A 15,988-nucleotide genomic window follows, 5' to 3' on the forward strand; every position below is an offset into this window, starting at 1 on the left:
AGATCCAATGGATGCTTCTTAGTCCTTGTCTTACTTGACATCTCAGTAGCATATGACACCACTGTTTTTGTGAAATATTCTCTTCCTTGTCTTTGTTGTTGCCTTACCTTTTTGATTTTCATCCTATCTATATGATTACTTCTCAGTCTCTTCAGTAGACCTCTCTTCCTCAGCCCATTCCTCAAATGTTCATGCTTGCCAGATCCTTGTCCTAGTCTCCCTTATCTTTCTACCTATGCTCTTCCCCTGGAAGTTCTTCTCCACTCTTATGGCTTCAGATCCCAGCTATACACTAAATGACTCTCAAATGGGCCATCTCAAGTCCAGATCTCCCTGCTGACCTTCAGGGATATTGTCTGTGACTAAATATTAGATAACTCTATCAGCTTGCCCACAGATTTCCCCTACTCAATATTTTACCTTCATCTATATTCCTTATTCCAATGAGTCACACCAAGCCAGAAACCTAGGTAAAATCTTTGACTCTTTTCTGTCCCTCATCTCCATACCCAATCAATTATCAAGTCTTACTGATTCCAAGATATACTTTCAGTTTATGATTCAGATCTCTCCATTCTCACTGCCATTTCCCTAGACCAACTAATTTCCCTACTATTGATATTGTTACTACTTTCCTACCAATTTTAATAATAGAGCCAGAGTGATCTTTCTAAAATATAGGTATGATCATGTTACCTTCTTCCTAAAAGCCTGAAATGTTTTTACAATGCTATCAAGATAAAGCCCAAATTCCCCGTCATCCGAATTACTCCAGCCAAATTAAGCCCTTTCTTTTTTTTTTTTTAAATTTTTTTTTTCAACGTTTATTTATTTTTTTTGGGACAGAGAGAGACAGAGCATGAACGGGGGAGGGGCAGAGAGAGAGGGAGACACAGAATCGGAAACAGGCTCCAGGCTCTGAGCCATCAGCCCAGAGCCTGATGCGGGGCTCAAACTCCCGGACCGCGAGATCGTGACCTGGCTGAAGTCGGACGCTTAACCGACTGCGCCACCCAGGCGCCCCTAAATTAAGCCCTTTCTAATTCCTCCAACAATCCATGATCATTCTTATTCTAGATATTTCCACATAAGATTCCCTTCACCTGATACATGCCTACCTGATGTTATCAGTGTTATCATGCTATCACTATTTCTTAACTAACATCTACAAATCCTTGTGTCTCAGCTTAGATGCCTTATGCTCTCTAAATCTGCATTTAGTATACTCCCTTAGCACACTACTTATCCACTTACCACACTCTATTATAGTCACCTGTTAAATGTCTCTATCCCCCTTTTAGATCATAAGTACTGTGAGGGTTAAAACTGTACCTATTATAGCTTCAATGCTATGAACATTACCTGGCACAAAGCAGCCACTAAATAAATAATGGTTGGATAATGAACAAACGAATAAACAAACAAACAAACAAAGCCATCAGATTAAACATAGTACCAGTGGAAGCACATTTACATCTGGACTTGCTTTCCTTTGCTTTCTTACCTCTCAATGAACAAAAAACAAGTAAGTTACCCTTCCCACCAAATAAGCCATAGCTTACAAAGTGCTAACTAACGTATAGTACGCATGACAGCCAAAGAGAATTCTACCTGAACCTTTGTTTTCTCCTTTACTTGTCTTTCCTCTTATGTATAACATTTTCAAACTGAAAGGTTAAACAGGCTGAAGAAAGACTAAGCATGTGGCTGACTTTCTCTTGATCTGCCTGATGCCCTCCCCAAACCATCTATAAACGTGGTAATATAGGTACATGGGATAAAAAGAACCTATGGTAACATTTTGTTTGAACCAGAACTCCAAAGCATTAATTAAAGCTGAGCACACCTGCTCTGAACTGCAAAGTCAGAGATTTATGTGAACTTGTAAAGTTGAGGCTTTCTGACCTTTTGTAGGATTTATGTTTCCTTGAAATAAGCATTTCCTCTTTGTAATGCAATATTTTGTTTTAAAGTTTATTTCAGTGACTAACCTGCTGGTATAAACAGATATGCTGTTCGGTTCCTTTATTGCCTGGTCTTTACCCTTTTTACCCAGTGCTTGTCAAATATTTAATTTAAGGTTTTGGTTGAAAATAAGCAGGTCTAACTATGAAGCCTACAATTTCTAGCTCTAAAGTGAACTTGTTAATGAGGTGATCCAAAAAGATATCCATGCATTCAAACTCCACACGTCATCTAAGAGCATTTAATCCCAGCTCTTCACAGATCTGCTCAGTTTGCAAAGTATCAGATACCTCACAGTGGTTTATCACAAGCGGGACTTAATTTACTAGGGTGATGTGCATGTCCATGTGTGGAGTCCTTTCAGGTAAGACAAAGTTGTTTAACCGAAGGAAGATATTCCAATTTTGAGCTTCACACACTAATGCCTTTAGAAAGAGAGAGTTCTGTGAAGCAAACACATTCAAGTTGGTTACCTTGGATAGGTTCATTCCCAGCACCGTGACAGTCACCAAGCCAGCACAACACACCAAAGCACTGGAGCTAGAGAGACCAGAACTCGGTGGGATGTTTCCATCCACCAAACAATTCATTCCAGTCAGGTTGCTAAGACCAAAGTGCTCCTGAGAATAGAAGGGAAAACAGCACTTGTAACTTTGGTGTTGGAATCAAGGAGTAGCAAAAGGTTCTTTCATTCCCCAGAGAGCCAACGTTTATCAATGGACTTATTGTGCTATTGATAGAAACTGCTTGTGCAATTCGCTTTAGTGGAGTCTATACATGGCATTTTATTAAATCGTTCTTGGCCACAGGGTTTGGTAATCTGAAGATAATTTTTTCCTTTTTCAACAAAAAGCTATTGATCCATTTCCTAAAATTGCCTTGAATGATCTTTCTCTTTCCTTTTTTTTAATATTTTTTTATTTTAAATATGAAATTTATTGTCAAATTGGTTTCCACACAACACCCAAGTGCTCATCCCAACAGGTGCCCTCCTCAGTACCCATCACCCACCCCCCTCTCCCTCCCACCCCCCATCAACCCTCCGTTTGTTCTCAGTTTTTAAGAGGAATGATCTTTTTCTTGAGCATTAATTGATTTGAACAGATATAGAAAAAGTATTAAACAATTATAATTCAATTTCAGAAGGTCCTCTGAAGAAAAAATGTCCTAAGCTTCTTTGGTTCCCTTTTACTGATGGAAAAACCTAGTCACCAAAAGATTAAAAGTTTTTTTCCAACACACAGGGAGCTGGGAGTAGAACCCAGGTCCCTGATTTCTGGTTGAGAACTTCTCCACTGCAGTCAAAAACATGGGCCAGGATACTGTCACTGTGATTTAATGTAAGTCAGCTATATGAGGAAATCCAGATTTTTACTAGAGTTTATAGATACAGTTTAGCCATATGGTAGCTTTCAAGACAGCCAAATTAGAATTCAGCCACAGATGAGAACACAGACTCTAAACAAAGCAGGGAAACTATTTCTGCAACTAGGAAAGCCCAAAGAAATAATGAGACTCTGATCTAAAGATGGACATCTGTAGGATACTTAGATGAATATCTAGGATGGTACTTAAGATGATATTATAACATAACCTTTGTGGTTTAGGATTAAAAATAAATTCAAGGCTACCTCCTCAAGAAAAAGTACTATTGTGCTTGCAAATTACTCAAACAGCTCAAGACCAAAGTACAAAATACTATTATATTACATAATTATGCATTTCATCAAACATATTATTCTAGGAAGAAATTTCAATCAACTAGTTAGAATAACCAAAGTAACAACAAAACTCTGCAAATTAAAGGCTGTTTTCTTCCTTAATTCTTTTTGTCCTTTTTTCCTATGTTGGCAAAACTCACACACCACAAAAAAAGAGATTCTGCTGGATGTATTTCTCTTCTTGATTTCAAGTCATCTAAAAATTTCCTTTCCAGAAATACAAATTATAAACTGAAACACTGCTGCTGCCAATGCCCTTTCATACAGAACATCAGGCAGCTTGTTTAAAAAAAAAAAAAAGAAAAGAAAAAATAAACTTGGAGAATGCTATATATTTAACCATAAACTGATCCACAGTGTATCTTGAATGTGAATCATACTTACAAACTTATCACGCAATGTTTTAAATTAAAACGTACAACAGATTCAAAAACGTAAATGGATTATGCCAAATTCTGTCATAGCTCTATCCCAAAAGGGTAACATGTTCAATTTAATATAAACAGATTATCCTCTAAAATTTTCTAGTATTTGAATTTGAAGGTTTCTAAACAAACTAACATTTAAATTACTTCTCTGCCAAAAATTCTCTGTACAAACCTATTTTGCACATAAGTGTCAAACCAGAAAAGAAAACTTTTAGACCTCAAATTCTCAAAAACAACACAAAGCAACATTCAGTATATTTAGGTCACTTTATCCATATGCTATAAAAAGCATGTGGCTATAAGGAAGATCAAATTGCATTTACCAGGGAAATGCTTCCAAATACTGTAATTCCCACTAGTGCATATGATAAGCCAAATAACTTGAAGATTTAAAAGCTGCCAATACCTTTTTCCATAAGCTATTACCATGTGTCTGGAGAAAGAAAGAAAGAAAGAAAGAAAGAAAGAAAGAAAGAAAGAAAGAAAGAAGAGAGGAAGGAAGGAAGGAGAGAAGAGAAGAGAAGAGAAGAGAAGAGAAGAGAAGAGAAAGAAGAAATGAATGCAGGAACTCTAAAACCAGAACCACCATAATTAGAGTATAGAACTACACATCAGAAATAAATGTGATGCTTTTCTATGATGGCTATATCACTGAGTCCTAGGCTACTCATGACAAAATTTCAGAAAGGACCACCAGGCAGTAAGGGACACAAGCTGTCTAAAACATGGATTTTTAACAAACAAACAAAATTGATTTATCAAATCAATTTTCTTTTTGTCCTTCATACAATTTTAATTTGGAGAAAAAGTAGAAATATTTCATTTTCTTGCTCTTGTACATGACATTAGAGATAGTCATGGTAATTATTCAATATTTCTAAGGAAAATACTTACACTAAAAAGTTTCACTACATCTTTTTTTAGCTCCATCTGAAGTAGTAATAGCAGCACTGGTTACCATTTATTGAATGCCTACTATGTGTTGAGCACTGTGTAATCCTTGTAACAACTCTTTGCTGAACAGCAATGACATCATTATACAGAAAACCAATCTGAGACTTAAAGAGGTTGAATTCACACAGCTGAGTAATGCTCAGATTCAGACCTAGGGCTATCTAACCTGAAATCCTATTACAGTATATACATACATATTGTTAGAAAAAAATGTATTATAGATTATATCCTTCAAAAGAAAATTTATACAAAGATTTAAAAAAGAGAAAGGTTTGTGTTGGCTGCAACTGATTTATGAACAGCCATCACTGCCCCCTGTGGACATCACCCAGGAATAGTCATATCTACCTGATCCTCTGAAATACATAAATTAGCAAAATAGAACAGAAACATCAGTTAGCATTAAAAGGAGGCAAAAAATACATAGTAAGTAAAATAAATCTTGACATATAATATACATTATAAGCTCAACTGCTAGTAGTTGTCTTATAAACCGATTTACCTGAATTCCTTTAAATCCACATAGGAAATAGTTGTGCCACAGAGGCTTGGTTTTGTCAATCTGAATATTATTAGCATTAGTACTGAAGTCCCTGCAAAAACAAAGACACATTAATTTAAGTCTAGAGGCTGCAAAAAAATCCATAGCTGCAAAATCAATGGCTGACTGCTGCCATCTTGTGCCAAGAGGGTGATACTGAAATTTTATTTTCTATTTGTTTTCACATATGTGCTTCGCAGTCTACTCAAAAACAACAAACATCTCCACATACTAAAAGGTAAGAGAAGTTGTAGTGACCTTAACAATTAAACTAGCTCCAATTGACCTTTTTTATTTCCTGAAACAGAGAGGAACTGATATATTTTAGCATAATCTACACCACATTTTATTTCATGATCGTCCTTGTTAGGTTGATATAAACCACAAACTTCTTTCCTTTGAGCTTGCTGTTTGGCATACCTCTAACTGTAACAGCACTCAAAGCCTTCTTTCCCCACACTCTCTGCCACCCATCCAACTTTACTGTCTGTACAATTTAAGAAGAAAAAAAAAACAAATAATGATGATTCTAATGAATCATAACTCGTTCAATAAGCCTCCATGAATCTATACTGATATAAATGAACAAATGAATAAACAGCTAAATGAAGGAGAAAGAAAACCTCTTCCTTAGAGTAAAATGCCAAATAGCTGAAGTAGAAATTAAAAAATCATTATTTGGCAAACTCTATGATAGATTTTTTCACGAAAGAATCATTAATGGATGCTAAAGTCAGGGAGTAAAAATTTGATAAGAAATAAAATATTTACATAGATTCAAAAGTATTTCCCCAGTAGATACTTCTTGCAAAGGGCAAAAAATAGTAATTTTATGGCAAAGAAATCTGGCAGACATCACCTTAACCAAATGATCAAAGTTAACAACACCGGGGCACCCAGGTGGCTCAGTCAGTTAAGTGTCCAACTCTTGATTTCAGCTCAGATCATGATCTCAGTTTGTGAGATTGAGTGCCTTGTTGGGGTCTGTGCTGACAGTGTGGAGCCTGCGTCAGGTTCCCTCTCTCTCTCTCTGCCCCTCCCCTGCTCGCTCTCTTTCTCTTTATCTCTCTCAAAAATAAATAAACATTAAAAAAATTAATAACACTGATAAAGAGACATCGTGTGCCTCCTTGGTATCATACACTGAGAGCATACCACTTGATGTGTGGGAATTCTTTGTACTATTTTTGTGAGTCCTTTGTAAGTCAAAAATGATCTCAAAATCAAAAATAGATAAAGAGGTTTCTTTTTTTTTAATTTTTTTTGTTTTTATTTTAGAGAGAGAGACAGAGACAGAGTGTGAGTGGGGGAGGGGCAGAGAGAGAGGGAGACACAGAATTTGAAGCAGGCTCTAGTCTCCAAGCTGTCAGCACAGAGCCTGACGTGAGGCTTGAACCCACAAACCCTGAGATCATGACCTGAGCTGAAGTTGGACACTTAACTCAACCACCCAGGTGCCCCTGATAAATAGGTTTCCAAATCAGCCAAAGGACAAACTACATGAAGGAAGCGGGCAGTGGGGGGGTGGGGGGGGGAGGTTGTTAATTAAAAAGTGAGGAAATAAGCAACATTTCCCCATATTGACTGAATACTTTTCATATAATTTGCTAAATACCTACTATTTGCCAATCACTGTAGTAGGTGCCCTCCATGCATTATCTTAACTAGATAACAGGGACACATCATCGCCTAAGAAAAATATTTAAATATGCAAGGCATTCATAGGAGTATAAAGGTAAAATGTAAAAGGCTTATCTTTTAAACATTTGTAATCTAGCTGAGACAACATGAATACAAATCATGATCACACACTACTGTCACATGACGGTGTATAATGTGGAATGGGAAATGAGACCAAGAGGGCATCATCTCTATAATCAGCATATTAGAGTGGAGAAGGGAGGCCTTCCTGGAGGCTCAGAGAGGTTTAGTGGCTCTCCAAGGACATACACAGTATGACTCCAGCTCACAAGCTCTTTACTATCATCCACAGGAGTTAAAATATATTGCTCACAGTCAATAAGAGGTCACACAATTTGGAAAGCAGATAAAATTACGTTAGCAAAACTAATCAAGTTCTGTTCCTAGCTAAGCAGAGATCTTGAAAGTCACCACAAAGAAAAAGAATACTAAGAAGTGGGAGTCATGGGTAGGGGTATATAGAAAAAAAATAGAGGAGGGAATTTGGACAGATATAGGAGGCTACATGAGAAATGTCAAGAAAACAGCTGAAAAGTGCCAGTTTTTGCAGAATGAGGAACATAGTTTAAATCTGTCATAGAAAAAAATCTTCTCTTTGGTTAGACATTTCCTGTTTTTTCTTTCCAGCATCCTTGTCTTGTCTCCCTGCCCAGCCATTTCCTAACATTCAAAAGCAAGCACACATTTTCCCAATTCCTGCATTGTATCACCCATCTACTTTCTCTACTCTTGCACCCATGTTGCAGAATGCTAGGGAAAAACTCCTGAAAATGAGCAGTTATGACTTACTACACTGGTAATTTCCACTTACACGTTTTATGCATTGATTCACTTGTTCTTCCAACAAACATTTGCCCAGTGTCTACCTGGGCTAGACCATTTACAATAACAATATCATCAAAAAATAAATAGAGAAAAGTTTGAGAAAAAAATGTACAAGACATACACCCTTACAACAACAAAATATTTCTGAGAAAAATTGAAGAAGACCTAAATAAGTGGAGAGATATACCATGTTCATGGATTGAAGGAGTAAATACTGTTAAGATGTCAGTTCTTCCCAAATTGATCTCTATATTAAGTACAATCCCAATAAAAAGCTCAGCATGCTCTTTCATAGAAGTTGAATAGCTGATTCTAAAATTAATAGGGAAATGCAAAAGATCTAGGATAGCCAAAACAAATTTGAAAAAGACAAACAATATTAGAGGACTTAAGCTACCTGATTCCAGGACTTCTTATAAAGCTACAGTTTTCAATTAGCAAACCACATTCACCAATATATTAAAAGGATCATTCACCACAATCAACTGGGATTTACTTTGGGGATGCAGGATGGTTCAATACTTGCAAATCAACATCATAGACCACATCAACAAAATGAAGGATAAAAATCATGATCATCTCAATAAATGCAGAAAAAGCATTTGACATAATTCAACATCCGTTCGTGATAAAAACTCTAAGTGGGTTTAGAGAGAACATACCTCAACATAATAAAGGCTGTAAATAAAAACCCACAGCTAACACCCTACTCAGTGATGAAAATCTGAGAGCTATTCCTCTAAGATGAGGAACAAGACAAGGAGGTCCTCTGTTTCCACTCTTATTCAACATAGTGCTGGAGGTCCAAGCCACGGCAATCAGACAAGAAAAAGAAATAAAAGGCATCTATATTAATAAAGAAGAAGTTAAACTGTCACTATTTGCAGATGACATGATGCTATATACATAAAATCCTAAAGGCTCCATCAAAAAATTATTAGAAGTAATAAATGAATTCAGTAAAGTTTTCAGGATACAAAGTTGATACCCAGAAATTGGTAAAATTTCTATGTATTAATAACTAAGTACCAGAAAGAGAAAGTAGGAAAAAAAATTCCATTCACAATTGCACTGAAAAGAATAAAAGACCTAGGAATAAATGTAACCAGAGAGGTCAAAGACCTCTGCTCTGAAAACTATAAACCACTGATGAAAGGAACTGAAGACAACACAAAAAAATGGAAAGATATCCCATGCTTGTGGTTTGGAAGAATTAATGGTAAAATTTCCATAGTACCCAAAGCAATCTACAAGTTCAATGCAAACCCTATCAAGCATTTTTCACAGAACTGGAACAAACAGTCCTAAAATTTGTATGGAACCATAAAAGATCCCAAACACCCAAAGCAATCTTGAGAAAGAATAAAGCTGGAGGTATCACAATTCCAGATTTCAAGGTACACTGCAAAGCTGTAGTAATCAAAACAGTATGGTACTGCCACAAAAACAGATACATGGATCAATGTAACAGAGTAGAGAGCCCAGAATATACCCAAGCATATGGGGTCTATTAATCTATGACAAAGGAGGCAAGAATATACAATGGGGAAAAGATAGTCTCATCAATGAATGGTGCTGAGAAAACTGGACAGCTATATGCAAAAGAATGAAACCTGACCACTTCTAACACCATGCAGAAAAATAAACTCAAAATGGATTAAAAACCTAAATGTGAGACATTAAACCATAAAATCCAGAAGAGAACATAGGCACTAATTTCTCTGACATCAGTAGTAGCAACATTTTTCTAGAAATGCCTCCTAAGGCAAGGGAAACAAACAAACAAAAAATATATATATATGCATAAACAAAAGCATATATATATATATATATATGTATATATATATATATGAGAGAGAGGGAGGGAGAGAGAGACTATATCAAAATAAAAATCTTCTGAACAGCAGAGGAAATCATCAACAAAACAAAAAGGCAATCTACTGAATAGGAGAAGATATTTGCAAATGATATATCTGATAAAGGGTTAATATCTAAAACATATAAAGAAATTATACAACACCCAAAAAACATAAACAATCCAATTAAAAAATGGGGAGAGGATCTGAATAGGCATACAGATAGCCAACAGATACACGATAAGATGCTCAACATCACTAATCATCATGGAAATGCAAGTCAAAACCACAATGAAATATCACCTCACACCTATCAGAATGGCTAGAGTCAAAAGGACAGGATGTGGAGAAAACAAAACCTTCATGCATTGTTGAGGGGAATGTAAATTGGTATAGCCACTAAGGAAAACAGTATGGAGGTTCCTCAAAAAATTAAAAATAGGAATACCATATGATTCAGTAATTCCACTACTAGGTATTTACCCAAAGAAGATGAAAACACTAATTCAAAGGGATATATGACCCTCTGTGTTTGTTGCAGCACTATTTATAATAGTCAAGCTATGGAAGCAACCTGTGTCCAAAAATCAATCAATGGATAAGGAAAATGTAGTGTGTACACACACACACACACACACACACACACACACACACACACGGAATATTACTCAGCCATAAAAAAGGATGAGAACTTGCCATTTGTGATAACATAAATGGACATAAAAGGTATTATGATATGTGAAATAAGTCAGACTGAGAAAGACAAATACCATATGATTTCATTCATATGTGAGATCTAAAAAGGAAAACAAATGAATAAACAAACAAACAAAAATCAGAATCAGGGGCACCCAGGTGGCTCAGTCGGTTAAGTGTCCGAATTCCACTCAGGTCATGATCTCGTGGTTCGTGAGTTTGAGCCCCATATCGGGCTCTGTGCTGACAGCTCAGAACCTGGAAACTGCTTCAGATTCTGTGTCTCCCTCTCTCTCTGCCCCTCCCCCACTTACACTGTCTCTCTCTCTCTCAAAAATAAACATTAAAAATTTTTTTAGAAAATCAGAATCAGAGAACAAACTGATTTGTTCTCAAATCAAATAAATACAGAGAACAAACTATTAGTTGCCAGAAGGAAGGGAGTAGGGGGATGGGCAAAAGGATGAAGGAGAGTGGGAGATACAGGTTTCCAGTTATGGAATGCATAAGTCACCTGAATAAAAGACACAGAATCAGGAATGTAGTCTATGATACTGCAATAGTGTTGTATGGTGACATATGGTGACTACACTTCTGGTGAGCACAACATAAGGTATAGAGAAGTTGAATCACTGTGTTGTACACCCGAAACTAATGTAAAATTGTACATCAATCATAGTCAAAAAATTAAAAATTTTTTAAAAGCTATGGTTTTCAGACAGTATGGTATTGGCATAAAGATAGACAAATACATCAATAAAACAGAATAGAGTACAGAAATAGATCCATACATTTATTGGCAACAGCTTTCAACATAGGCTGTCAAGGTAATTCAATAGGAAAATATCATCTTTTTAACAAATGGTGGTAAACAATTGTATAGCCATATACAAAAATTATAAACTTCTTTTTTTTTTTCAAAGTTCAAAAGTATTTTATTTTATTTTTTTTTATATGAAGTTTATTGACAAATTGGTTTCCATACAATACCCAGTGCTCATCCCAAAAGGTGCCCTCCTCAATACCCATCACCCACCCTCTCCTCCCTCCCACCCCCCATCAACCCTCAGTTTGTTCTCAGTTTTTAAGAGTCTCTTATGCTTTGGCTCTCTCCCACTCTAACCTGTTTTTTTTTTTCCTTCCCCTACCCCATGGGTTCCTGTTAATTTCTCAGGGTCCACATAGGAGTGAAACCATATGGTATCTGTCTTTCTCTGTATGGCTTATTTCACTTAGCATCACACTCTCCAGTTCCATCCACGTTGCTACAAAAGGCCATATTTCATTTTTTCTCATTGCCACGTAGTACTCCATTGTGTATATAAACCACAATTTCTTTATCCATTCATCAGTTGATGGACATTTAGGCTCTTTCCATAATTTGGCTATTGTTGAGAGTGCTGCTATGAACATTGGGGTACAAGTGGCCCTATGCATCAGTACTCCTGTATCCCTTGGATAAATTCCTAGCAGTGCTATTGCTGGGTCATAGGGTAGGTCTATTTTTAATTTTCTGAGGAACCTCCACACTGCTTTCCAGAGCGGCTGCACCAATTTGCATTCCCACCAACAGTGCAAGAGGGTTCCCGTTTCTCCACATCCTCGCCAGCATCTATAGTCTCCTGATTTGTTCATTTTGGCCACTCTGGCGTGAGGTGATACCTGAGTGTGGTTTTGATTTGTATTTCCCTGATAAGGAGCGACGCTGAACATCTTTTCATGTGCCTGTTGGCCATCCGGATGTCTTCTTTAGAGAAGTGTCTATTCATGTTTTCTGCCCATTTCTTCACTGGGTTATTTGTTTTTCGGGTGTGGAGTTTGGTGAGCTCTTTATAGATTTTGGATACTAGCCCTTTGTCCGATATGTCATTTGCGAATATCTTTTCCCATTCCGTTGGTTGCCTTTTAGTTTTGTTGGTTGTTTCCTTTGCTGTGCAGAAGCTTTTAATCTTCATAAGGTCCCAGTAATTCACTTTTGCTTTTAATTCCCTTCCTTTTGGGGATGTGTCGAGTAAGAGATTGCTACGGCTGAGGTCAGAGAGGTCTTTTCCTGCTTTCTCCTCTAAGGTTTTGATGGTTTCCTGTCTCACATTCAGGTCCTTTATCCATTTTGAGTTTATTTTTGTGAATGGTGTGAGAAAGTGGTCTAGTTTCAATCTTCTGCATGTTGCTGTCCAGTTCTCCCAGCACCATTTGTTAAAGAGGCTGTCTTTTTTCCATTGGATGTTCTTTCCTGCTTTGTCAAAGATGAGTTGGCCATACGTTTGTGGGTCTAGTTCTGGGGTTTCTATTCTATTCCATTGGTCTATGTGTCTGTTTTTGTGCCAAAAAATTATAAACTTCAACACTTATCTCATGCTACATACAAAAACTAATTCAAACTGGATCATAGGCCTAAATGCAAAAGCTAAAATTATAAAATTTCCAGAAGAAAACACTGGGGAAATCTTTAGTGCCTTGGGTTTGGCAAAGGTTTCTTAAAAACAGTCAAAAACTACAAACTGTGAAAGAAAAAAAAATCAATAAATTGGACTTGATCAAAGTTAAAAATTCTTCTTCAAAAGACATAGTAAAGAAAATGAAAATCCAAGCCACAGACTGGAAGAAAATATTTGCAAAACATTAATCTAACAAAGGACTGGTATCTACAATATAAAAGAAAATCTTGTAGGTGAATAGTAGAAGATGAAAATCCTCCTTAAAATTGGGCATGAGATTTGAACAGATGACAAGTAAGTACATGAAAAGATGTTCAACATCATTGGGTAGTGAAATTAAAATTAAAACCACTACACATTTATGAGAATGGATAAGATTTAAAAAGACATGTTAGCAAAAATGTAGAACAAACTGAACTCTCATACACTGGTGATAGGAATGAAAAATGGTACAACCACTTTGGAAAACAGGCAAGCTCTTAAAAAGGTAAATCAAACAGTCCTAGATATTTACCCCCAAAGATGAAATACATGTCCACACATAAATTTGTACACAAATAACACTAACAGCATTATTCATAATAGCCAAAAGCTAGGATTGATCTAAATGCCCATCAATGGTGAATAGATAAATTATGGTATCTCCACTCAATGAATGTTACACAACTTGTGGATAATTCTGGGAGACACACTGCATCCTTCCTAGGAGTCCTGGGAGAATGGAGACTCTTACCTATAGCAGGGACTACCTGCCTCAGTAATTCATCTCTGCTTCCCTAAGTCATTCTCTGTGTTGTCCCATACCACTCCTGGGATCATATCCTAAATACTCTACCTTCATTCAAGTTTGTCTTCAGGCACAGCTTTTGTCAAAAAATGCAACTGAATCCATATATTCATCATAAATGGAAATGTTGAAGTGAATTTGGGTAAATCAACATGAGAAATTATTATGCACCCAGTTTTAAATGTTTACAAATAATGACACAAATTGTGTTTGAGACAATGTAAAGTTTTCTTTAAAGAATTCAACATAGAAGTCAGAAATGTCTGTATCTTGCATAACCCGGTATTGTGCCTTATTAAAGGCACACGTAAAATATTTACTGAATGAATGAACATTACTACAGGCAAAGTGGCCAATGAACAATAGCCAAAAATAAAATCTACCAGTCATATGCCCAAATCTCTTTGTAATCAGCAAATCAAATCCATCATACCATACTATAAGTAAGTAGGACTCATCCTAGGAATGCAAAGATATTTCAAAATTAGAAAATTCATCATTGTTAATTCATAGTATTTTTTAATTGCTCTTCTTTTTTTTAATTTTTTTTAATATTTATTTATTTTTGACAGAGAGACAGAGCATGAGCGGGGGAGGGGCAGAGAGAGAGGGAGACACAGAATCTGAAGCAGGCTCCAGGCTCTGAGCCATCAGCACAGAGCCTGACACGGGGCTTGAACTCACAGACCGCGAGATCATGACTTGAGCCGAAGTCGGATGCTCAACAGACTGAGCCACCCAGGTGCCCCTTAACTGCTCTTCTATATTGAATAGACATTTAATAAAATTCAATACCCATTAACAAATTTTTTAATACTGGCAAACTAAGAATTTTAAAAAAACTGCAAACAAAAAAGTATGTCCTTAACTTGATAAAGCATATGTACTAGAAACTTAGGTCTATTATGCACCAGACTCTAAGTTTGTCACTGAGCCTACAGCAATGGAGAGGCAACAGTACCTAAAGTCACAGAGTTTATAATCTACTGGGGGAATACAGGCAAGTAAGCAGGTAATTGTAATACAGCGTGGTAAGATGTTACAAGAGAATTAGAGGGTGCCCTAGTAACATAAGAAAGGCAGCACCACCAACTTTGCTGAAGACAGCTGCCTAAATAGATGATACATACCTTCTGGGCAAGGACAGAGTTATTTTCATTTCTGTATGGCCCAGTATCAAAAACAACGTCAAGACACATGGTAAGTCTTCAGTAAACGTGTTTTAAATGAATGAGCAAATGAATAAAAAGGAACAAATATTAAAGAGCAGCCTCAGATTCCTTTGGAAGTCAGATACAGATTTTCAATAAATTAAATGATTTATTATAAATTTGATTTCTTCTAAAGAGTTCATTTGGCTATGAATGCACATGCACCATTACTCACAGTAGCAATCCTAAATACTCACGGGTACAAGGGATTTGTGTTGGCTAGTTGAAGAGTTTGTGTTTCCACAGGTTCCACCGCTATTAACATATCTTGTTCTACAGCCATAGGAAGAACAGAATACCCACAATAATCTATATGTTCTCCTAGAAAAAAAGAGAAAGAGTTTTTAACATTGCTAGCAAATGGAACAAGAGAAATTCAAGTAGGTTGACATACAAGAAAAACTTGACCACGAGCCAGGTTTTAACAGAAAATAAAAATACTATGGACAGAAAATGAAAGTTTTTTTCTCTCCCAGACACCTGAGCCAGAAACTTCTGCTAGCATAAGTATATTAGTTACTAGTTTCTGTTAATTTTTAGACTTCTTTAAATCTTCACAAGTTTTTTTTCTACTTTCTAATTCATAGTGATCATCTTCAAATATTTTGTTTTGTGACTAGTTATATGGAGTATCAAGAACAGTAATCTCTCCTTTTCCTGTTGCTCTTTCATATTACCTTTTAAAATATGAACGGCTGAAGCCTTTAACACACCCTGCCTTGTATTAACATTATGTGAATCTCACTCTCCTCCTTGTTAGCCAACATACTCACTAAAGTTGAGGGCTTTGCTTTATTTATATTTTTAGCCTAAATAAATGCCTAACAAATTAGACTGGCATTGATAAGTTGTACTGAATGTGCTA

At 36.3% G+C, this 15,988-nt stretch overlaps 1 protein-coding gene across 4 annotated transcripts in view; it reads right to left on the minus strand.

Annotated features, from left to right (window-relative positions):
- GALK2 (galactokinase 2) overlaps positions 1-15,988 on the minus strand; it is a 144,182-nt gene that overhangs the window by 98,246 nt on the left and 29,948 nt on the right. For all 4 annotated transcript variants that reach the window (XM_023255384.2, XM_023255383.2, XM_023255382.2 and 1 more), the window contains exons 3-5: positions 15,321-15,444; positions 5,571-5,661; positions 2,439-2,585 (exon numbers count right to left, since the gene is read on the minus strand). In XM_023255384.2, coding sequence (XP_023111152.2) covers positions 2,439-2,585; positions 5,571-5,661; positions 15,321-15,444 — 362 coding nt within the window. The remainder of the gene's footprint in view (positions 1-2,438; positions 2,586-5,570; positions 5,662-15,320; positions 15,445-15,988) is intronic.

Source organism: Felis catus, chromosome B3, assembly GCF_018350175.1.
Source record: "Felis catus isolate Fca126 chromosome B3, F.catus_Fca126_mat1.0, whole genome shotgun sequence".
In the NCBI taxonomy this organism is placed as follows: domain Eukaryota; kingdom Metazoa; phylum Chordata; class Mammalia; order Carnivora; family Felidae; genus Felis; species Felis catus.